General features: G+C 52.4%; 1 protein-coding gene across 1 annotated transcript in view; it reads left to right on the forward strand.

The window, feature by feature from the left end:
* Positions 1–23,486: 23,486 nt before the first annotated feature.
* The window catches only part of GRIK3 (glutamate ionotropic receptor kainate type subunit 3), a 255,576-nt gene continuing 254,887 nt past the window's right edge, over positions 23,487–24,175 (forward strand). Inside the window, exon 1 of the mRNA XM_006077572.4 lies at positions 23,487–23,639. Coding sequence (XP_006077634.1) covers positions 23,525–23,639 — 115 coding nt within the window. The 5' untranslated portion in view covers positions 23,487–23,524. The remainder of the gene's footprint in view (positions 23,640–24,175) is intronic.

Here is a 24,175-nt window from a genome sequence, read left to right on the forward strand (position 1 = left end):
CACGGATATCTAAGTTGGGTGGATAAAACTCTGTGAGCTGCCCCTGGGTGTTTAGGTGCCCCAGACACAGACCTAGGCTAGAGCTTGGCAATCCCTTGAGGGGAACATTCCTCCAATGTTCTTGGCATGTGGTCACTTGGCTGCAGGAATCCACAGGAGCAGCCCTATGTGTGGTGGCTGACCACTGAGGATTTCACCCTCTTTCGGGTTGCTATCATTGTTGTTGCGGAGAAGGCAATGGCACCCCACTCCAGTACTCTTGCCTGGAAAATCCCATGGATGGAGGAGCCTGGTAGGCTGCAGTCCTTGGTGTCGCTAAGAGTCGGGGACGACTGAGCGACTTCATTTTCACTTTTCACTTTCATGCATTGGAGAAGGAAATGGCAACCCACTCCAGTATTCTTGCCTGGAGAATCCCAGGGACAGAGGAGCCTAGTGGGCTGCCGTCTATGGGGTTGCACAGAGTCGGACACGACTGAAGTGACTTAGCAGCAGCAGTCATTGTTGTTGAGTTGCTAAGTCCTGTTGGACTCTTTGAGATCTCATGGACTGTAGCACACCAGGCTTCTCTGTCCTTCGCTATCTCTCAGAGTTTGCTCAAACTCATGTCCATTGAGTCAGTGATGCTATCCAACCATCTCATCATCTACGGCCCCCTTCTCCTCCTGCCCTCAATCTTTCTCAGCATCAGAGTCTTTTCCAATGAGTTGACTCTTTGCATCCGGTGGCCGAAGTACTGGAGCTTCAGCTTCAACATCAGTCCTTCCAATGAATATTCAGGGTTTATTTCCTTTAGGACTGACTGGCTTGATGTCCTTGCTGTCCAAGGGACTCTTTGGAAAACTGATGCAGGCTCTTCATCTTTTCTCTAGAAAACTAATCAGATACTATGAAACCTGGGATACAAACGTAAAGCCAAGGGTTTGGGCTTTTGCAGAGAAATCTTAATATTTTACTTAGCAAACTGTGATACTGGGCAAGAACCTTAGTTCTCTAACCTGGAGTTTCCTCTTTATCATGGGAATGGTAATTGTATTAACCTATAAGACAATCCAGGTAAAGCAGTAATCTATATGCCTAGTGTATCAGTTCAGTTCAGTCGCTCAGTCGTGTCCGACTCTTTGTGACCCCATGAATCGCAGCATGCCAGGCATCCCTGTCCATCACCATCTCCCAGAGTTCACTCAGACTCACGTCCATCGAGTCAGTGATGCCATCCAGCCATCTCATACTCTGTCATCCCCTTCTCCTCCTGCCCCCAATCCCTCCCAGCATCAGAGTCTTTTCCAATGAGTCAACTCTTTGCATAAGGTGGCCAAAGTACTGGAGTTTCAGCCTTAGCATCATTCCTTCCAAAGATATCCCAGGGCTGATCTCATTCAGAATGGACTGGCCGGATCTCCTTGCAGTCCAAGGGACTCTCAAGAGTCTTCTCCAACACCACAGTTCAAAAGCATCAATTCTTCGGTGCTCAGCCTTCTTCACAGTCCAACTCTCACATCCATACATGACCATAGGAAAAACCATAGCCTTGACCAGACGGACCTTTGTTGGCAAAGTAATGTCTCTGCTTTTCAATACGCTATCTAGGTTGGTCATAACTTTCCTTCCAAGGAATAAGCGTCTTTTAATTTCATGGCCGCAGTCACCATCTGCAGTGATTTTGGAGCCCCCAAAAATAAAGTCTGACACTGTTTCCACTGTTTCCCCATCTATTTCCCATGAAGTGATGGGACCGGATGCCATGATCTTCATTTTCTGAATGTTGAGCTTTAAGCCAACTTTTTCACTCTCCACTTTCACTTTCATCAAGAGGCTTTTGAGTTCCTCTTCACTTTCTGCCATAAGGATGGTGTCATCTGCATATCTGAGGTTATTGACATTTCTCCCAGCAATCTCGATTCCAGCTTGTGCTTCTTCCAGTCCAGCATTTCTCATGATGTACTCTGCATGTAAGTTAAATAAGCAGGGTGACAATATACAGCCTTGACGTACTCCTTTTCCTATTTGGAACCACTCTGTTGTTCTATGTCCAGTTCTAACTGCTGCTTCCTGACCTGCATACAAATTTCTCAAGAGGCAGATCAGGTGGTCTGGTATTCCCATCTCTTTCAGAATTTTCCACAGTTTATTGTGGTCCACACAGTCAAAGGCTTTGGCCTAGTCAATAAAGCAGAAACCTAGTGTATAGTAAGTGCTTAATAAACATTACCAGTGGCACTATTAACATGAATGGTAACTATTAGTGGTAAATAGCTATAAACCATGTAATCTCTCTATGCTGTGTCTGTAAAACGAGGATATAAGAAAACCAACCTCACAGACACATTTAAGAAAGTGTTACTTAAACGGATGTGTGCAAAGCACTTAGCCCAGACCTGGCACATTTTAGGTTCTCAATAAATAGTAGCTGTTTATTGTATTATCTGGGGCTTCCTGGTGGCTCAAATGGTAAAGAATCTTCCCACAACGTAGGACACCTGGTTTTGATCACTGAGTTGGGAAGATCCCCTGGAGAAGGGGATGGCTACCCACTCCAGTATTCACGGGCTTCCCTGGTGGCTCAGATGGTAAAGAATCTGCCTGCAATGCAGGAGACCTGGGTTTGATCCCTGGGTTGGGAAGATCCCCTGGAGGAGGGCTTGGCAACCCACTCCAATATTCTTGCCTGGAGAATTCCATGGACAGACGCTATGGTCCATGGGGTCACAAAGAGTCGAACACGACTGAGCAACTAACACTTTCACTTTTCATTGTGATTATGCTCATTCATAGTTTTTTACTAGTAAATATTTCATTATTTCCTGGGTGCCTCCTATCTGCCAAGGACTATGCTGGGCCTGAGGGGGAGTCTGATGAAAGCCTTGGCCAATGACAAAGATCATGGAGTTCATGTTGGACTCTGGCAGGGTAGCAGGGGCTGGGGAGGCAACAAAGCAACCACATGATGCAAGCTACCCAGTCCCAACTCTGTAATGGATATGCTGTGTGATCTTAGCTAAGTCTCTTTCTCTCTCTGGGCAGCACTTCTCCAGATATATGGTAGAAATCGAACTTGATGATTTCCAGTGGTGTAGACTCTACATGGTTCAACCCAGTTGAACTAGTCAGCTAGTCAGTTGCTGGAGAGATTTCCTGTAGCTGACATTGGGTCTGGATGAGTGTGGTTTGATGCTGAGGCTGGACCAGGAGGAGACAACCTGGGCAAACCCATAGAATCCTCTTCTCTTACTCTCTCCTTTCCCTTGGGAAAGTTAGGCTCACGGACTATAGATGTTTCCCAAAACATCTGGGAATGTTTTCCTGGCCTCTGTGGATCATCTCTTTCCATCACATGCAAAAGCTTCGTGTTGGGCCAAGAATGCTGAGTATTGCTGGCCCAGCAGGCCAGGCAGCCAGGTCCATCTCTCCATCCTTCCCCACCCTTACCTGAGATCAGGAACTGTGGCTGCCTCATGCCTGATGCTTTGGCTGGGGTAGTGGGAGGCCCAGCCTGTCCCGCCGTCACCATTTGCTTACTGGTGAGGCCTTACTTTGCTTACTCTCCAAGCCTTAATTTCTCCTTCTACGGAATAGGATGGACAGCCCTTGCCTCCCCACCTATGATGAAGCAGGGCAGGACCTCTCCATGTAGAGCAGGAACAGCAATGGGCCGCCCACAAAGCCATTGTCCCTTTCCCCAGCCCTTTGAGCAAGCTGGTTCACTCAGCAATGTATCCTCAAGACCCTTATGGAGGAACTGCTGATGCCTGGGGTGGGAGGTGGGCAGGTGGAAGCTGCTGTTTCTCATTCTAGATTTGCACCCCCCCTCCAATGCAGAGCCTCCTTCACTTGAGTGTTTCTCCCCAGTTCCAAATTCCTGATGCCATATACCTGTCTCTCTCCTCCAGCAGTTGATCTGATGTTCATGTGGACTCTTTCTTGGTGCTGTCTGAGCTGCACATGGCTGCAGTTGGCCAGCTCCTGGCTGATCTTGCCCCTTCATCCCTGGACCCCTGGATCTTTCTCTGGCACCGTTTTCATTCTGATTCACAGGCAGTCACAGCCATCTTCCCAGGGGAAGTGGGAGTAAGAGGGACTGGGTGACTCCTAAAACCCGGGGCTGCAGGATTAAAGGCATGCTATTGAGGAAAAGGGAGGGGATAGTCCTGCCTATGGCCCTGCCACGTCACCCAGGGGTTGTATTCAAATCAGTTCTGTTATCAGTTCTCAGAGAACTGAGTGATCTTCCTTTAGGTCTCAAGGTTTGTAATGACTCATTTATTTATGTGATTATTTGTTCATGTCTAACCTCCTCACCAGACTGCATGCTCCCTGAGGCCAGGGGTCGTATGAACCGATTTAGTTCATCCTTGGTATTTACAGCTGCCACATTGTAGGTACTAAATATTGATTTACTGAATATATACATGGATGAATGTATGCTTGGATGGATGGAGGGAGAGTTTAAGAGGGAAAGCAGACTTTTATAGAACCTGCCCCTCACAGGTTTGAGTTCAAAGGACGTTAGGAGGGGAACAGCCCAATATGCAGAGGATGGTGTTCTGTGCATGTCTATGAGGCCTCCAGCCTCTGAGTTAGAGCCCAGGTCTCCTCCAGGGTCAGGGCATCGACAGTAGGAACAGGATGGACCCAGGGGTCCTGGACACGCCCCTGCCCCTCCCCCAACCCCTACCCTTCTTTCCACTGGATGGCAACCTTGTACTCTTGTATGTCTTGTCCCAAACCATCTTGCTTTCAGGAAATGATGTGATCCTTTCAGGAGCACCTGAGATTTAACTGGATTCCATTCTTGGGGTTACTTGCATTTTAATAACCAGGGGAAAAATATGCAAACATGGCGAGACAGCAGAGGCTCTTCCAGGTGTTTAGAGAGAAGGTCTCTGGGTGCGGAGGGCTTAGGCCCTGCCACTCGACGTCCTACGGGCAGGTTTGTGGGCCATGCAGCTTTTATTCCTGCCTCCTACCCCCAACACCTCCTGTTCCAAAACTGTTGTTTATTTCCAGGATAGGACTGGGCTCTCGGTGGTGGGCATCATGGCAGGCTTTCAGAACCGGCTGCAGTCTTTTCTTACCCTCTCCTCCCCAGCCAAAGGTCCCGCTCCCTGCTCAGGCACCCAGCCTACCTGGAAGCTCCCAGTTCAGCACCTCCCAGAGACGCAGCTTCTATGTAAGCACTGGAGCTTCTGCAGGGGTGGGACTGAAAGAGCCAGGCTGCTAAGAAGCCAGAACCGGGTTTGCAGGCAAGCCCCACCCCGCCCTGTAATTAGGCAGGTGCTGGTGAGGAAGGGGAGGGGGAGGGGAGAGAGAACAGGCCTGCGGCACCAGAAAAACCGCTGCATGAAGTGCCTGCCTGCAGGATTCTGGGTTCAGACGGTCTCCCGACCCAGCCATGGTCTCCCGAGCCATCCACGACCCAGATGGCTATCCGTGACCTCAGAGAGAACCCTGAGGGGGTAGGGAATGGGTTGAGATGGGCTGAGTGGAAAGGGGCCTTTTCCCAGCCTCCCCGGTGGGGAATTGCTCCCTTGATGAAAAGTAGGCCCACTTTAGAGTGAGTGGCTGGTCTACGCAGTGGCGCGTTCATCTGGTATTCATAAGCCTGGCGTGTTAGCTCTAATGGCAAGGCACCGCGGGCTCTGGCTGAGACACTCAGCACGGCTTTGCAGCTAGCTCCCTTTCCCGGCCCACTCTGTGATTTCCCGTTAGTGAAATGAACATGCAGAACTCAGATGACAGTAGCTTGGACTGCCAGGGGTACACACACGTGCACACATGTCTACGCACGCAGGCACACGGGGCTGGGTTCTGACCCAACGTCTGGGTGAAGGTGGCAGGACAGCTACTTCCCAACACAGCCGCACATCCTCGAAGGTCGGCTTGCGAGCCTCTGCATCACAGATTGCTAGAGCGTCGGAGACGAGGAGCACAGGCTGGAAGCCGAGAGACCAAGATGCAAGTCCCAGCTAAGAGCTGGTTGCCTGCGTGTTCCCATCCTCCTGGCACTGTGCGGTGTGCAGGGTACACCTCACAGCCTTGAGTTGCCACAAAAATGCTCAAGTGGTTATCATCACCCCATTCTGTGGATTAGGAAACCAAGGTGAGATAACTTGCTTGACGTCGTACAGCTAAGAGGCAAAGCTGGAATTCGAGCCAGACCCGCCAGAGCACAGGGAAACACAGACTGTCGCTGTCGCTCCATTTCTTACTAACTTCATGACCTTCTTGGAGCTCAGTTTCCTCATCTGCAAAATGGAAGCTCATACATCTTCTACCTCCTACACAGGATCGTGATGAGGCTACAGATTACGTACATACTTACTCATGAGATTTTTTTTTTAAGTCTTTATTGAATTTGTTACAACATCACTTCTCTGCTATGTTTTGGCTTTTTAGCTGCAAGGCATGTGGGATCTTAGTCCCCTGACTGACCAAGGATCAAACCCTCATTGCCTGCATTCGAAGTTTGAAGTCTTAACCACTGGACTGCCAGGACAGTTCTCAATGAGATTTTTATGTTGCTTGGTCAGCACTGAAAAATTGATGCTTTTGAACTGTGGCGTTGGAGAAGACTCTTGAGAGTCCCTTGGACTGCAAGAAGATCAAACCAGTCAATCCTAAAGGAAACCAGTCCTAAATATTCATTGGAAGGATTGATGCTGAAACTCAAGCTCTGGTACTTTGGTCACCTGATATGAACAGCTGACTCATTGGAAAAGACCTTGGTGCTGGGAAAGATTGAAGGCAGGAGGAAAAGGGGACAACAGAGGATGAGATGGTTGAATGGCATCACCAACTCGATGGACACGAGTTTGAGCAAGCTCCAGGAGTTGGTGATGGACAGGGAAACCAGGCGTGCTGCAGTCCATGGGGTCGCAAAGAGTCAGACATGACTGAGTGACTGAACTGACTGGTCCATGTTAAATTCCGGACCAGAGATTCAGACAGTCTTAGATAGCTGAGAGCATTCTGAATATCCCTTGTAAGAAAACCCCACTCCAACAACTTGGAAAATGTTCTTTTCATTTTCAGAAAGAGTGGAACTGATAGATCATGGAAGAAGCACCCTAGCCAGAATTGGCAATGCCTATAAAGGACTCAAGGTGATACATTTCTCAGGACTTTCACCTTGAGCCCCCCCGACTCATTGCCTTGAACTCAGAGAAAAGGACCAGTGATGATATCTAAGGCATCTGATGCTTTGGCCTCAGGGCTCTTGCTCGCTCAGCAAACACCAGAGCCACCCCACACTTTCTGCCTCTGACTGTCTTTGTCTGTTAACTATCTCCTAGGTCAGTTTTCTGGGTCTTAGACTAAAGGAAGACATTTACTTTTGTTTGTACTTGAGTCAGAGACCACCAGGAAAGCATGAGTTGGCAGTCAGAAGGCTGATTTCCCTGTGTCTTGAGGCCTGAACACAGGATGGATGAAGCCACTGGGTCAGACCTGGTCACATCGAGGTCACCGAATTTCTATTCCAGACAGCGGCCTTCTCCTTCCACCATCCTGCGTGTGAGCCAAGCTGCAGCCACTGGCATGGGGGGGTTGGAAGGCTGTCTGACTTGCCACTCTGTCACCTCCACACTGAGGTGTCCCAGCTATGGGCACACGGGGACAGGCGCGTTCCACGTGAGCAAGGAGTCAGCAGGTGGTGTTCTGGGGTGAAGTGATCTGAGCCCTTCGTCCCAGACCCTGGGTGTGGGCACTGGAGAGCCAGGGGGAGAACCACAGGAGAGATGCTTGCAGGCCCCGGAGAAAGCTGCGCTTGCAGGGAGCCACCTTTTGGTTGAAGCTCCCTCACTCTCACCTTTTCCTGCTCAGGCCCCAGGAGCAAAGGAGCCAAGAGACTCCTCTCCTCACTTTACCTGCAAGATTCTTCTCCCCACTCTGGGAGAGCTTCTGGTCACATGTGCTTGTGTGAGTTAGTGCACTTTTCTCAAGATGGATGTGTGTGTGTGTGTGTGTGTATACATGTACTCGAATAGGTGCATACATAGGCATTTGCATATGTGAACATGTTGATGTGTGTGTGCATATACGTGTTCAGTACAAGCACAAGCCCTCGTGTTTGCACGTACATGTGCATTCTGAGCCGCCTTGCCCCTGACTCCTTTCCCTGCCTGGGTAGGACACCTCCTGGGCCCCTGCTCATGGCTTCTTGTCTCCTGAGTCTACACACTCCCAGGGGATCTCATTCTTGTTCATAGCTTCTTTTCTTCCCTCATGAAGACAAAACTCCCAGATCTATGCCTCCGACCTCTGACCTCTTTTTCAAGCTCTAAGGCTTTATTTTCAGTTGATAATCTGTGTACATCTCACCCAATGGTCCCAAATTGCCCCTTATCACCCTTTCCCCAAAACCAGGTCTCCCTCCAGCCCTAAGGGTGCCTGAGATGGGCACAGCTGCCCTCCCAGCCTCCTTCGCTCTCACACCTCACCCCACAGAGGCCGGGTGGCTTCTCCTTGTGAAACACGACTCTCTACTTCACCCCTGCTGTCCTGGGCCAAGCCCTTCCCATCACACACCTGTGACCTGGTCTCCCCGCATCCAGGCCCTCTGGCCCCAATACATCCAATTCAGAGGACTTGGGTTCTTTTTATAAGCATGAACCAGACCTTATCATTTCCCATTCCCAACCTGTGATTGGGTTCCTGCGGCCTTTGGAGCCAACTGTATCTCTTTTTTTGAAGTATATTTGATTTACAATGTTGTGTTAGTTTCAGTTGTATAGCAAGTGATTCAGTTATATACATATATGTGTATATATATAAAACTTTTAGATTGCTTTTCCATTAGAGGTTACTAGAAGATGTTATACAGTATACAATGCTGTACAGTAGGTTCTTGTTATTTATCTGTTTACTATACACTAGTATTTATCTGTTGATCTCAAACTCCTAATTTATCCTCCTCCCTCTTCTCCTTAGGTAACCAGAAGTTTGTTTTCTGGTCTGAGTCTGTTTCTGTTTTGTAAATGAATTCACTCATGTCATTTCCTTTCTAAATTCCACATATAAGTGATAGCAGATGACATTTATCTTTCTCTGACTTACTTAGTATGATAATCTCTAGATAATCCGTGTTGCAGCAAATGACATTATTTCATCCTTTTTTATGGCTGAGTAGTATTCCATTTCACATTCTTCTTGATCCACTCCTCCTCTGATGGACACTTAGGGGTGCTTGCAAGTCTTGGAAGCCAACTATCCCTTAATCTGATTCTCTCCTCTGGTGCTCACTGCCTGTGGGTTCCTGGCCATGCTACTTGAACTCTGAGCCACACCAGGGTTTTCATGGTAGCAGGATGACAGCTGGGCAAACCAACATTTGAAAGTACCGCCAGTTGTCTTGTTTGTAATATATATGCTTTTATGTGTTGTATAAATATGTATAAGTATTATATAAAATATGTATTTTCTTCAAGTTCCTTGGTTTGCAGGGAGAAGCAGTATGTATTTATGTATGTGCAAATTTGCAAATATGAAGGGAAATGAGTGTTGCATATAACTGCATGCACTGAAATACTTTTATCTTTCTCATTCTTTCATTCAGCAAGCAGTCAAGTAAGTATCTGTTGATCCAACCATGGACCATGTGTTGGTTCAAATGCATAGAAAGACCCAAGTTCTAGTCCTTAGGAACCTGGCATCATATATGAACCTCCTCTCAAGTCAGAAGCCCCGAGAAAAGTCCAGATTTCCGCAGTCAAATCCTAATTCCCTTGCTCAGTCAGAGTTCATGGTGGTGTAATAATGTTTACAGTGTTTACATGAATGCCCGGCTGGCCCTGTCCCTCCATTGCTGAGGGGCCTCTCACCTGGAGTTACTTGCCCTGGAAATCACCAGGCTCCATGGAGTCCTTCCGCAACACAGCATGTCTGTCCTCTGCCCGGCTTTTTTCTGCTGAGCGTGAGTCCCTGGCCAGTGCAGACAGTGGCCTGGGCAGAGCTGGGGCAAGGCCCCAGCACACACACCCTAGGAAAGAAAGCCACACTTGCTTTTGTGGGGGGCAGGGAAGTGGAGGTCGCCGAGACTCCATCAAACTGAAGTCTCTCCAATTTACTTTCAGGAAGGAGCTCCATTAACACGAGCGTTTGGGGAAAAAAACAAAAACACTAATCACCATCCAAAATGTACATGCTATTTCCCATCTGGTGTGCAGAATTGGATCGTCTCAGGAGTCTCGGGAAAATGCAGCAGATGGGCTGGGTTTGGAGCGCGTCTCCCCACAGGCAGTGAGGAGAGGAGGAAGAGACTTGGCATGGCAGCCAGCCTGAGTGAGGGATGCTGGGCCCCGCCGGGCCCCCTTCAACTGGTCCTGCAGGAACCCTCCCCACTGTCAGATGCCTGATGCCGCCAGAGCAGCTGTGTTGGCTGCCCCTGTGGCTTCCAGTCCATCCTGGGAAGCAGTGGCTCATGCTCTCGGTTTGCAGCAACTCTGCTGCAACTCAGGCCTCAGTGGTGCCAAGGAAAGATTCGAGGACGTTTGCTGCTACTTCTTCTCTGTGCACCAAGGGCCAGCCACTCAGCAAGGATCATCGTTAGGGCTCCCAGAGTCACCATGCGGGACCATTGCTGATTAGTGGGGTCAATGGGAAGCATCGAGTACTCTGCCTGCACATAGTATTGCTTGGTTTGGATGCCTCCAGGGAGGGAATTTAGGGGTGCTCCAGGGAGGATGGGGGCAGACAGATGAGGCATTGTCCTCAAGCTTCTGGCCAGCCAGACCAGGGCAATAGGTGACCGGGGTCTCCAGGCTGCACCACTGCAAAAGGGGCTGTGTGTCCTTGAGAGCAGCTTAGTCTGTGACCTTTGAGTGGACTCAGAAAGGAGAGAGGTGTGTGCAGCAGGCAGGAGGCTGGATCAGCTCCCAGAACATGGAAACAGAAACTGGGAGGGAAAGCACTGGGTGCAGAAACAGGGCCTCTGGAGAGAGGGACCATGGAGATGGCAGGGAGTGAACAAAGCTCTCCATTCCCTATTTACAGGGGCCTCTAGAAAGGGGATGGCCCCCTCCTCCTTCATCTGATCCTGCACATGACTGTTGTCCTATCAAATAGCAGGATGCCACCAACACCTTTCATCTCTGCTGTGAATTTAGATCCCACTCCCTGGGACAGCCCTACCCACCCACCTCCCCACCATCTAATTAAAGGGAAGAAAGTAATTAAGGAAGGACATGTAACGTTCCCTGTAACACTGAACTTAATAACGGCCCTCGGCCCCTCCCCCTTCTGATCCATAAATATGACATGGAGAACAACTCTCCACAACACCAAATTGTTTATTGCTTGCTAAGCTGGAAAGCACTTGAATTAACCTCCTGCATAAGTGGAGTTAGGAAAGATCCAGGCGTCTTTAAGTGGAAAGAGCCAGACAGCGTCCTTGTCAGAGAACCCAGAGGATGGGGCCTCTCTCACTCACACACTCACTCATTCATATAAGCATTCACTGAATGCCCACTATGTAACGGACCATTTGGTAGTGCTCAGGATGCAGAGGAGAATAAACAACATCGCCTTGGCCGTTGGAGTCATATAGTGTTTCCAATTTCAAGAGTGGCAGCTGTGACCCAGGAAGAGGAGGCCCTGATGCCCCAGGATGAGACCCTTGGAGCCGGTGGCTAAAATGAGATGGGAGGGCAGCGCCCCAGGGCCCCACCTCCCAGTCCTGGCTGGTCATTGCTGATCAACACCAGGCACTATAGATATGCAGTGGATGGAGATAAAGCAGACACTGCCTACCCACTCCACCTAGAGAAGTTCACAGTTAAGGTGGGGAGACAGACTAGAACCCAGCATGAACTATAGCATAAGAAGAGCCACTCCTTAAACAAGATGTGTGCAAAGTGCAGGAAAAACACAGCGACAGCAACAGTTAACTCTGGGCGAGTTCTAGAAAGGATCACAAAGAAGCTGACCTTGAAGTTGGGTTTGAAGCATAGCTAGGAATTCCCAGGAGGGAAAAGGGCACAGGAAAATCTAGGTATTAGGAAAAGTTCGTGCAAAGACTCAAAGGCATGGAAAGAGAGGTGGCCTGTTTGGGCTGAAGTGGAGAGGGGTTGGGGGCAGGTGAGGGTGGGGAGGGGAGCCATGGAGACGGCTGAAGAGAGGAAAATAACCCACAGTCCATGAAAGGTGATGTAGTCTAGAGGTTAAGAGACCTGGAGAAGGTGGCCTGGATTCAAAACCTGGCCTCACCGCTTCTACCTGCACCTCATGCAGTTTCCTCATCGGTAGAGCAGAGTGAATAATAGTACCTACTTTTCAGGGAAGTTGTGTGGATCAAAAAAGTGAAAAACCATAGAGTGCCTGGCACACAGCAGGAACCAATAAATGTATCTGATTACCACTGAATTCATATCACCATTCCATCTAACATACTTCTCCCTGAGCCACGGGGAGGGTTTGAGCAGAAGAGCAACACCCTATTTGCAGGGTGCACTTGGACTGATCCCTCCAACAGTGGTTTAGACTCAGTACGTTCCCAAACATCACCACAGTCCCAGAATGCCCCAGGATGCTTGTTCAAATACATATTCCCAGGCCTGCCCCAGAATCACTGAGTCCAAGTCCCCCAGATCAGAAGGGATATTTTGGAGAGGATAAAAAATATTCTAAAACTGGATCATGGGGATGATTGCACCACTAAGTTTACTAAAAAAATCATTGAATTGTACACTTACAACAGATGAAATTTAGGGCACGTAAATGGACCTCAACAAAACCATCATTTAAAAAATCCCCCAGGTGATTCTGTAAGACAGCTCAGCCTTGGAGGTCAGGGCGGGCTCAGGCAGGGAACTCAGAACCACAGGGCTGGTGGGCAAGCTGGGGGGAAAGAAGGACAGTGATGGTGGAGTAAATCCTGCAGCAGCCTGTGCCAGATCGCCTGGATTTGAGGCCGCTTCGCTGGGCTTAAACTGCTCTCTCATCTTTATCAAGGAGGCCATTGGATTTCGCTGAGGGCTCTCCCTTCTCCGTGGCTCCCTCAGGCACCAGCCCTGCCCACCTGCTATTGTAGGGCTTGGACCCATCGTCGAGTGTGCTGCTTCCAGGCCTGGCTCTCCAGGGGCCCTGAGAGCTCCTCCAAGGCAGGCAGACAGAGGGGCACAGATACATGGTCATCCAGCACACAGTGGGTGCCCCGTGCATGCACTGCCCAGGCTTCCTTTCTGTGTGGGGTGTGGATGGCGCTTTAGTACCTAGGTGGGGTCCCAGGCGCCTGGCTTTGCAAAGATCTTCCCAGGAGCTGATGCTAAGCTTGGCCTTCTGCTCCTGGTGGCTCCGAAGCTACTTTCGCTAAGATACTGCGTGTGTGCATGCACACTCAATCGTCTCTGACTCTACAACCCCATGGACTGTAGCAGCCCACTAGGATCCTCTATCCATGGGATTTCCCAGGCAAGAATACTGGAGCAGATTGCCGTTTCCTTCTCTAGATCTTCCCGACCCAGGGATCAAACCTGCATCTCTTTTTTGTGTCTGCTGCGTTCTCAGGCAGGTTCTGTACCAGCTAAGCCACCAAGGGAGCCTCTGCTAAGAGATGTCAGGTTTTCCTGTAACATCTGATGGAAAAACCGGAAAGAGCTTTTTGGCCAACTGCAAATTTATTCATCTCCTCCCCCTCCTTCCTCTCTGTCCCTCTCCCTGCTCCTGACATCAGTCTTCATCTGTGTTTCTTCTCCTCTTCAAGGCTGGGAGTGGCTTCTAGGGGAGGGTCTGCCTCCCAACCCCCAACCTCGCCCTTCTTCTCTTCCCTGGGTCACCACACCTCCTACCCGTCTTTCTTGGCTGAGTCCCAGGAGCTCTTACTTTAGATGACCCCTCGTTTGTCCCTTCTGGGGGTTCTAAAGTTCTCATCTGTCTCCTCAAACTCTCCGTGTATTCCTCTGTCCTTTGCTGTGACCCCCACAATCCCTTCCTGCATCTCCTCATCACGCCCTGTGCCCCTTGACCTCTATCATTTATCCCATGGACCCCACCTGTGATCGTGTGGTCCTCCTACGTCACCTCAGCCTCCTGGTCTCCCCATGCCAATAATGCTCGTTGAAAAAGAACAAACGAATGAATGAGGGAAGCAGCTGTGCAGATATTCAGAACTAGCTTGAAGTGTGATTGGTGCAAAGTGCTTTTCCTTGAATTGTCTGGAAAATTGTTTCTATTTTTTGCTCACTGGTATGTAACTCCCCACCAGAAACTGTGGAATTCTTGTCCATACCCCTGTCCTTCTGTCCTGGTCTCTGGCCACGGGATCGAAAATCAGGAAGATAATAACTCTCTGCCTAAGGGCTCCTGACTTCCTAGGTTACATCCCACACACTGGCTCTCTCAGGGGGCACCCAAGAGAGCCACATAAACAGCCAGCCAGGGTCCCATCCTAGCTGCTTTGTTGTGGGACCACCATCCAAGACCCAAGTGACCTAATGTGCAGGGAACCTCCTGCACTCGGCAGGGAGAACCAGAGGGCCATCCAGAGTCCCCAGTGTCTGAATCTTGTTCTCTGTCACCATCCCCTGGTTCTCATCTGTCCTCAAGCTGCTCAGAGCTTTGGGCTTCTCTGAGTATCTTTGAGCATCCTGGTACTTGGAAGGGATGGACATACATGTTAAGAGCAAAGGGACTCAGCCAGCTGAGTCAATAGAATAAAATGAAGCCGAATCAGAGAAATGAGGCTGTGGCCACTGGCACCTGTCCTGTTTACTCAACCCAACGCAACCCAGGTGGAAGAGGGGAGCCTGGGCTTAATTGACTGGCAGAACCTGCTTCCCCATGGCTCTGTCTTCCTGGTGCCTGAGAGAGAGCACAGAGCAGGGTCTGGCTCCTGCAGCCTGGCCTCCTCCCTCCCCAGGCCAGGGCTCCCACCTGAACCTCCTCTCCCTACTCTCATCTGCAGCTGCCTTCCTCTGTCCACAGGGAGCACAGCAGTGTTCACAGCTTGGGGCCTGGGGCCCCCAGCCCTCCCTGAAGTCTCTGAAGGCTCCCTGCTCTGAATGGGGTGGGAAGGGTGTGTTCTCTTTTTAAATGGAATCTTCTGAATTATGTCTCTTACAGGCTGGGAAGTACTCCTGGGGATCAGAAGATCCTGGATTGAGATCAGAGACGGGTCAGGCACATCACCAAGGACAGGACCAGCAGGAAGCCCAGGTGAGTAGGGGTGGGGGCTTGCTGGGGAGGAGGGAGCCTGGAGAGTTTTCCAAACCTGACAGCAGGTTTGGGGATCAAGCTCTAGGCTTCCGTTTCCCCTGGCAGCCAGCCTGCCCATTGCATGAACACAGAGACTCACTCCCAGTGCACACACAGCTTCTGTGGGTGCTGTCCTCATAGTGGGAGTGAGTGGGGGGAGGGGAGCAGAGGAATGGCCCGACCTGCATCATTCCTCTGAGCCCCTCCCACTCACACACATCCAGTGAACCCTGGGGGCCTGGAGCGAGGTGTGCGCGTATGTACTGCAGGCTTGCAGGAAAGAGGGTTATTTTTTCCCCCAGGGTGGACTCAGGAGTCTGGCATGTCCATGAAGAAGGGAGAGTTCATCGCTAAGTATAACACGCCCTGACCGTGTGCTGGGTACATTTCTGAGGACATCACATGTATTAATTCATTTAATGCTGACAACAACCCTGCTGGGCAGATACTATTATTATCCCCATTTTATAGACAGGAAAGAGAGGCACGAAAAGTAAGGTAAACTGCCCAGGGGTACTCATCTGGCAAGAGACAGGGCACATGTGAAGCCAGCTGCCTGGCTCCAGTTCCCACTTTCGTTGGTACTAGGTAGATGCCAGCAGCTGAGCGTGCCAGTCTGTGCTTGCCTAGAGTAGTACAGGCACCTTTTTGTGCTCAAGTGTTTGTGTATGCAAAGCGCCAGGACAGGTGCGCTCTCGCGCTCGCCTGCCCAGCTTCGTTCAATGAAATCTTGAGGAATCTACCCCTTCTCCTTCCGCCAGAGGAGCCTATAGCTTTCCTCGTTCCAGGCTGCATCTGACCAGCTCCCTAAGGCTGGTGCTTGCCTTCTCCACGCCCTCCCTGCAGGGGACAAGACACCAGAAGGAAGACCAGCACAAAAGCAGAGCACACCCAGTGTTCAGATATGATGCCGGGTGAGCTGGATTTCCAGCACCGGCTGCAGCTGGAATTCTGGCCACCCCCAGCCCCATTCTGCACACAAACAGGAGTACTTCCTTCCGCCTTTGACAGTTGCTGGAGGAAAATCTCTTCCTAGATCCAGGCAGGATAGGGGCTATATCCCCGGAGATCCTCTGTATTACGAGGTGGGGGCTGAGACTGTCTGGATCAGAGCCCAGATCTGACATCAATGGCAAGCTGGGGACCCAGTGGCCACACCCCTCTGGCCCTGGGGCAGGGAGGCAGCGTCTTGTCCCCACAGCCTGCTGTCCCCACCTTCCCTGGGGCCCTCCACCCAAGGGCATGTGCTCCTCTCCACTCCCAGCCTGGCTGCCTGCCGCCTCGCCTGTCTTGCGGGCAGAGCAGCGCCATACCTGCATGGCGGAGAGGCACAGGTGTGCCCGCGCCTCTCACACAGCGCACCACCTGCTGGAATCTTGGCGGAGGGCGGGCTTGGGATGGGATCCACGGGAGAGACAGTCTGTGGCATAATTAAGAGGGAGCAAAACACAAAACAGAACAATGTTTTCCTTCCTCTCTTTTCTACCACTTGCCCTAATTATTTTCCCACTTTAAAATTCTACATCAACTTTAATTAAGCTGGCCTCGGGCAGGGAAGTCTGGCAAACTTGGAGAAGTTCTTGTTTATTTTCTTATCGCTCGGTGATTGGATTTTCGTGTTTCACTCTGTCGCTTTCTGAGGAGGGATGACGGCAGCCTCCTGCCCGTGGGGGCACAGGTGCAGACAGGACTGCCCACCACAGCCTCCAAAGAAGGTACTTCTCCAGAAAAATCTACTGATGGCTGACTTATGCTCTAGTTTTATCCCACCTCTTATTACACCCTACAAGGTCAGGGTGTGGGAGCAGGGTGTCAAGCAGCTGAGAGAGCACTGGACTTGAACTACAGAAACTTGAGTCAAAAGCTCAGTTTTGCTGCTTATCTGTTGAGCACAGGTCATTCATGTGTTCATTCATTCTTCATTCACTTGTTCATTCATCTGCTTTCTCTCACCTATTCATTCACGAACTCATTTAGTCTCCCGTCGTTCAGTTGACCATCTGCTCTCTAACACCGTGAGCCAAGTACATGCCTGCTTCTGCTCCACCCTCAACCCCAGCAAGCAATTTGTTCTCAAGTTATTTGGTTCCTTTAAGCTCATTTCTTCATCTTTTGGTTATTTCAAGGACAAAAAGATCATGTGAATGGAAGCCAGTGTGGCTTCTGGCTTGGTGTGGTGGCATCACAGTTGGGCCTCCCTGGTGGCTCAGATGTACAGAATCTGCCCACCATGCGGGAGACCCGGATTCAATCCCTGGATCAAGAAGATCCCCTGGAGAAAAGAATGGCAACCCACTCAAGTATTTCTGCCTGGAAAATTCCATGGATAGAGGAGCCTGGCAAGCTACAGTCATCAAGGGGCACCTCTAACGTTACATCCATCATCAGACCTTGGCTCTGGGGCATTCTGGACCTTGGTCTTCACTGGCAAGTCAAATGCCCAGACCATCTTCAGGGTCAGGTAGGTCAGGGATCCTGAAGGTTCCTGAATTTCATGATAAAGCAGGGAGCTAGGTGCTCTGAAGGAGTCACAAAGCTTGGGTAGCTAACTGGTGAGTTCAGCACAGTGCTGCGGCACCCTGGGCTGTACCATAAAGTTGGGTGGTATTTGATGCTCAGGCTGAAGGCTGAGGACAAGAGAAGCAGGCAGTGGCTGCCCAGGCTGGTGGGGAGGCAGCACATGAATGGCAGTTAATGAGCGAGTGACTGAGTGGATGAATGTGTGAGTATTTAAGGAAGTGGGTGATTGAGCAAAGGACTGAATACATGAATGGAGGAGTGAACAACGGAATGCCTGATGAGTGCCTGAATGAAAGAGTAGATGACTAAATGAAGGCATGAATACGTGAGTGAGTGGGTAAAGTGAATGAATGAATGAGTGAGGGCTGAAAGAGCAAATGAGTGAGGGATTAGTGAAGGAGTCCTTAGGTGACTGACTGAATGAATTAGGAACGACTGAATGGATGAGAGGATGAATGTATAAGGGGCTGAGTAAATGAATCAATGAACGAGTGAATGAGTGGATGATCCTATACATGGATGAATTAGTGTGACTGTATGAATGTCTAGTGGTGACCAAGGGATCTCACGCATAGATTAATTAGGGAATGACTGAGTGACTCTCCTCCCCACCTTTGGTAACGGGGCCTGGAAGGGGATGGTTTCTGATGGGCAATTCTCCTCTCCTCCTCTCCCGCTGTGCAGCAGAATCCCCCCTCAGCTTTGGAACCACTGGAGACTGTTCCATTATGCATAGATACAAACAGGATTGCCTTAGCATTTACTTCGCCCCCAGAACTGCACCCAAACTATTGAAATGCAGGTGTCAGGAAAATAACAGATCTCTGGTGGCTTGCTTACCTGTCCCCCTGACTGCTGAGAAATAACTCGCAGCAGCAGGTTAAACTGACAATAAACACAGGAATTGACTTCAGTGGGAATGAACTTGCTTGACTGTTGACAAAAATTTAAGGTGATGCAACTCTCACAGGGCTTGCTGCTTGCTCAGATGGCAGCTGGCCGCTCTGTGCTTTTTCCTTCTCGGAGCAGGGACAAAGGACCCAGGATGACAAAAGGGTGCCCATCCCTGAACCAAAAGGCAGGTCACAGCATCTTGAGAAGCGCTGAGGCTTAGCTCTGGAAGTTGGCACAGGTGGACTTTGCCGAGGAGAGGATGCTGTTAAGTGAAGAGTGGGGATGAGGAAGGCCTCCCCTTCCTCCTGCCTCCCATTCAGGAAGGTGACAAAGATCAGGCGAGGGCTGGCAGCTTTCTGTCCTGGCCACCCTCCAGGTTGAGATGGGGGTGAGGTTAATTTCTCCCCGCATTCTCATCAGGGCTCCCTGAACACGCACCAGGCTAGTGGCTGCCACTTTAGAGAGTGGCCAGAGTCTGCCTGCAGCCTGCCCACCGGGCAGTCTGAAGGGAGATGAAGGTAGGCAGGCTTCGGCAGAGGGCACTCACGTCCTAGGAATCTGCACTCAGCAACCACACGCCTGTGTTCCATGGTTTCCTGGGGAAGCGGAGATCATGAATCTCGGTAACTCGAGCCCAGGGCCCCATCACTCACCGTGATTGTGGGGGGATTGAGAGCTGGAGTGGATCAGTCTAAACAAAACATGCACACAGGGGACTCTTCCAATGGGCCCGCTTGGCCATCACTGGGGGAGCCCTCCCGCCGCTGGGGGGAAGCAGGGGAGGCGCTCGGGAGGGGCCCTGCAGCTTAGGGTTTCCTCCTCCCCCATCCCCACCTGTGAGCCGGTGGGAGACATGAATCTTGCTGGCAGCAACTTGGGCCAGCTCAGCCGTTTTCAGGGATGTTAATGAAATGCAGGAGCACTTGTCCTTTCAGACAGCGGCCCCTTTTATTTTGGAATGAAAAGCTGCATTAGTCTGAATGAGGTTGGGAGGCCTCATAAATCCGCTCTGCCTGCCTCGTGGGGGAGCGAGGAGCGGAGGCCTGGCTGGTGGGATAGACTTGTTTACCAACAATTCAAGAAGCCAGGATTGGTGGCTCCCAATCCCCGGAGATGCCGCTTGAGATCATGCCAGCCTTGGTGCCTGCTGGTGGCAAGGCAGCCGGGAGAGGTGCATGACGGCAGAGACAGGGGGCTGCAGGTTCCTCCCGACCTGTGCTGGGGACAGTGGAGCTCCCCAGTTTGCTCAACTGAAGGACTCAAATCCTAGTCCCCCCTCAGCCTTTCTATAAGCAGCCAGAAGCCTAGTAGGTCTGCATAGGCGGTGATGAAGGTCCTCTGCTAGAGCCTGTCCCCTGCTCGGTCCAGGCGGGACAGGACAAGGGTCAGGCCTGCAAGCTTAGGATACAGATGGGCCCCGGTGGGGGTCCTGGCTCCCCACCCACAAAGCCCGGCAGTGATGGCCAATACAATTAGAGGGAGGGAAGAAATTAGGAGTGAGGAGGAAGGAAGGGAAAGAGGGAGATTGGGAGGGGACGAGGGGAGGGGCAGGAGAAGGGTCACACACTAGCTGTGTGACATTGGACCTCCCCGACTTCTCTGAGGCTCGGAGTCTTCAACAGAAAAATGCAAAAATCAACCAGATCCTATCACAGAGGGCTGGGAGATGGTTAGACGAATGATGCACAGAAGGGTCGCTGAGTGGTACATCGTCTGGAACACAGAGAACATGTAATAAATACTAGCGGTCATTATTATCATTGCTGTTGTTTTTGTTGTAGTACATCCCAACCTCCCCTGACTGGGAGGGAGCTGGCTGCTGTCAGTTTGGGGAGACCTCTGCGTAACAAAATGGCTTGCAGCTAGGTCCAGAATAAGGCCTGGTCCCCCTCTGGGGGCAGCCGGCTTCCCGCTGACCCACGGTTCCAGCAGGATTTCCAGGCCCATGGACTGAGTCCCACAGCCTCTGCAGCTGGAGGCTTTTCCCAACACAGCCAACGTGGCAGCAGAGGAGAGCCTCCCTCTGCTGCGCTGGCTGACTCCCGCCCACTCTGGGATGCGGCAGGAGCAAGGCCTGGCGGATGCTGCTTCCCTGGGGGTGCTGAGGGGGCTGCAGGGCCACACCCTCGAGCCCCAGGGTCCTCAGATTGCCCCTCTGCCTTCCCCCACGTGCTTCTCCAGGGCCAATCTCTTTCTTGGGAGCTACTGCTTCTCCTCCTCCTGCTCCTCACCCTTCATCCCTCTGTCACCACTGGCCTTTCCCAGAGTTCTGGTCCAGGGCACATACCTACCCATTGCCTGCAATCACACCTCTACAAGTTCCGCTCTTCAGTTTTCCAGCCAGGTCACTTGTTCCCTGCCCCTCTCATGGCAAGAGGCTGCCTGCAGGATAACCAATACAGACATAGCATCCCGGCTCACCCCTCCTCCCCCAGCCCCTAGCCATTTCAGGGCCCAGCTGAAATTTTACCAAAAACATCCAAGGAAGATAAGTACCAAGCAGCTTGCAAAGGTTTTGGGGTTAGCTTGCCTTCTTGTTTTTTCTTTTTTCTTCTTGGACACTGTTGGCAATGCCTTTTTAGCCTTACATCCTTTGCCTTGAGTTCAGATCCTGCCATTGCCTTTTCCATTTCCCTCGCAGGGCACTGGAATTTCCTTCTTTAGTCATCAGCCAGGACTTTCAGGTTCCTTGGAACAACTAAACCAGCTGTGGAAGCTGCTAAGTGCTGGCAATGGGGTGTCTACTCTTGAAGAGGCGCCTTCAGCTTTACCCTAGAGGGTGGGGCCTTCTGCTTCCTTCTCTTGCACGTCCTCCTTGCTGGTGCCCACTGGGGCCCATAACTCTCTATCAAGAGGTGGCAGCTGCTGCTTCTCTGGCTCTGGTCTGCATGTCCTTCCCTCTGGTCCCTTGGGCCACATTTTTCAGTGGCTGCTTGGGAAACCAGCCACTCCTGCTGGAGGGTGAGGAAGGCCCAAAGTCTGGCAAAAAAAAAAAAAAAAAAAAGGTAACCTTCATTTGCTGGCAGATCTTTGAGGATGTCCTCAAGACCTGCACACCTCTTTCCCTTCTGGAGAGGAAATCCTTGGGAATCTCCCTTCTTGCTCCTTCCAGGGTTGCCTCCATTTCAAGAGGGAGAGAGTACCTCCCCCGCCTCCCCCAGTCATCAGGATTGGCCATGCAGTAATACTCACGTCCCCACACAATGCTTCCTATGCCTGGACAGGGAGGCAAAGAAAAGACCGGGAAATTAACAAGCCAGATAGAGCCCGATTCATAGTCTATTTGTAAGAAAATTAAAGATTTGTTTTTCAGATGTTGGGGGCCATGCTGTTACCAGACAGCTGGCAAATGGGAGAGATTGGAATGATGGAATAGATCAAATTATTTAAATGAGAAAAATAAATTCACACACAGCCTAGCCGCTGCCCGGTGACAGATTCGTTTATTTATCTACTGTATCGGCACCGCTTTGTCTCTGTCAAAAAGGTCATTAAACTCGCCTAACTGCGTATTTCGCAGCCTCCTGCTCCAGACTCGCTCCACAGCTCTTCTCTTCCCTCGACACCCAGCGCCACTTGAAAAAAAATTTATTATTGCTAATAAACAAGGTTTTTTTTTTTTTTTTTTTTTTTAACCCTTTCTAGCATGCTCCCCCTCGGGTCCTGCTCCACCCCCAAGGAAAATTACAGTTTCTCTTTATTCTTTCTCAGGAGAAATGGGGAAGGGGGGCCGTCCTCCTGCAGGGTTGGAGAAGAGAGATGCGAAGTACCAGGGTGCATCTCAGCCGCCCCTCCGTATCTAAGGATTTAAGCCATCTTCCTCCGAAAACCCCGTAGTGGCTGTGCACGGTCAAGTCCGGCTTTCCACAGCAGAGGGTCTGGCTTGGGCTCTCCCACCCCCACCAGCTCCTGCAGCTCCCCTAGAGCAGCGCTGGACGATCCTCTTGGAATTTCGTCTCCCTCGAGTCCCGGGCCCAACTCTAACTCTGCTTCCACGAGGGATGGGGGTTAGGGAGGGAAACCGGTTCCTGGGTCAGTCCCCGGCCGCTGCCGTCCAGCCAGTGCCGGTTGCGTGGGAGCTGAAAGGCGCGACTCCGCCGACGGCGGGCTCCGGGTCCCTCTGCTCCCGGCGGGCGCGTCTCCTCCAGCTGGTCGGGCCGCTAGGCTGCCGCCGTCTCCCAGCTCGCGGTGCCAGCTCTCGTGCTCCACGCCCGGCTCCCGGGCTCCGTGCCCTCGTAGTCGAAGGGGACCGGGGGCCGCAGGGCGGATGGGGACGTCTGAGAAGCGAGGAGAGTCCTCGTTCTCCGGGCGTCCCCCTAAAGCGGGTCTCGGGCCCCCTTCCCCGCCCCCTGCGCAGGTGTGAGCTCGCGAGTGTACGCCTCGGCGGGTGTGAGTGTGAAATGTGTGTGCGCGGGGGAGTGCGCGGAGGGAGCGCGGGCGGCGCGGGAGGCGGGAGGCAGGGCGCGAGGGAGGGGGCTGGGAGGGAGTGTGTGCGCGCGTGCAACTCCACTCCGGGGCTTTGTGCGAGCCCGGGCGATAGCATCCGCCGCGGCTGGAGGAGGAGCGGCCGGAGACGCGCGTGCAGCCCGCCCGCCAGCGCCCGGCAGCCGGGGCAGGTGGGAGCCCGCGCGGTAGCAGAGCCGACGCGAGCCGCAGCTGAGTCCGAGCGGAGCCCGGGCGGAGCCCAGGAGCATTGCTCGCGGGCGGCCCGTGGGCGGCAGCCGGGCGGGGCGGGCGCCGGCGGGGCGGCCCCCCAGTAAGATGTGCGCGGCGCCGCGGGGCGCCCCCCACTCGCAGCGGCGCTCGGGAGCCAGGCTGCTGGGCCAGGCGGCGCCTCGGGGGCTGCTGCGCGCCCGCGCCTAGAGCTGCCGCCCCAGGGAGCCCGCCACGGCCGCGCCCCGGGCACGCTTGGCGGCGCCCAACGATGACCGCTCCCTGGCGGCGCCTCGGGAGTCTGGTTTGGGAATACTGGGCCGGGCTCCTCGTGTGCGCCTTCTGGATCCCAGACTCGCGCGGGATGCCCCACGTCATCCGGATCGGTAAGGGCTCCCGGGAGCCGAGGGTCTCCGTGCGCCCGGGCGGGGGCGGGAACGGGGGCCACTGAACGCGATCCCAAGAGATTTCCTAACGTCTCTGCGGTCTGCCGGGGCCGGGTGACCATCAGAAGCTCGACCCAGTGAGGACAAAGTTCCAAGCCGGGGTCACGGGCCTTACTTATTGGGAAGGAAGCAGCTGGGCTGCGGCGGGCGAGGGGCCCTTGGCGCACTCCTGGACCGCCAGACCTGGCGGAGTGTAGCGAAGCGTTCGGGTCCCAGCCTGAGTCGCGGGCGCATTTGCCCGCGACTGCCAGCAGGACCGGCCGCAGACCGAGTTCTGGGACCTGGCTCCTCTGCGAAGCGGGAACCCTGGGGAAGGCGCCAACTTCTCTTGTTTCTCCCCGCTTCCCGCGGGCCCCTAGCCTCGACCTGGGGCAGGGCTCGAGCGGCCGCGGCGGGGAAGCAGGGTCCGGCTTCGCCAGACGAGGACGGCCGGTCTCCTCTCCCGGTGGCCGCCCTCGGCCTCAGTGGCCCCCGTT

Source organism: Bubalus bubalis, chromosome 6 (assembly GCF_019923935.1).
Source record: "Bubalus bubalis isolate 160015118507 breed Murrah chromosome 6, NDDB_SH_1, whole genome shotgun sequence".
Taxonomy (NCBI): domain Eukaryota; kingdom Metazoa; phylum Chordata; class Mammalia; order Artiodactyla; family Bovidae; genus Bubalus; species Bubalus bubalis.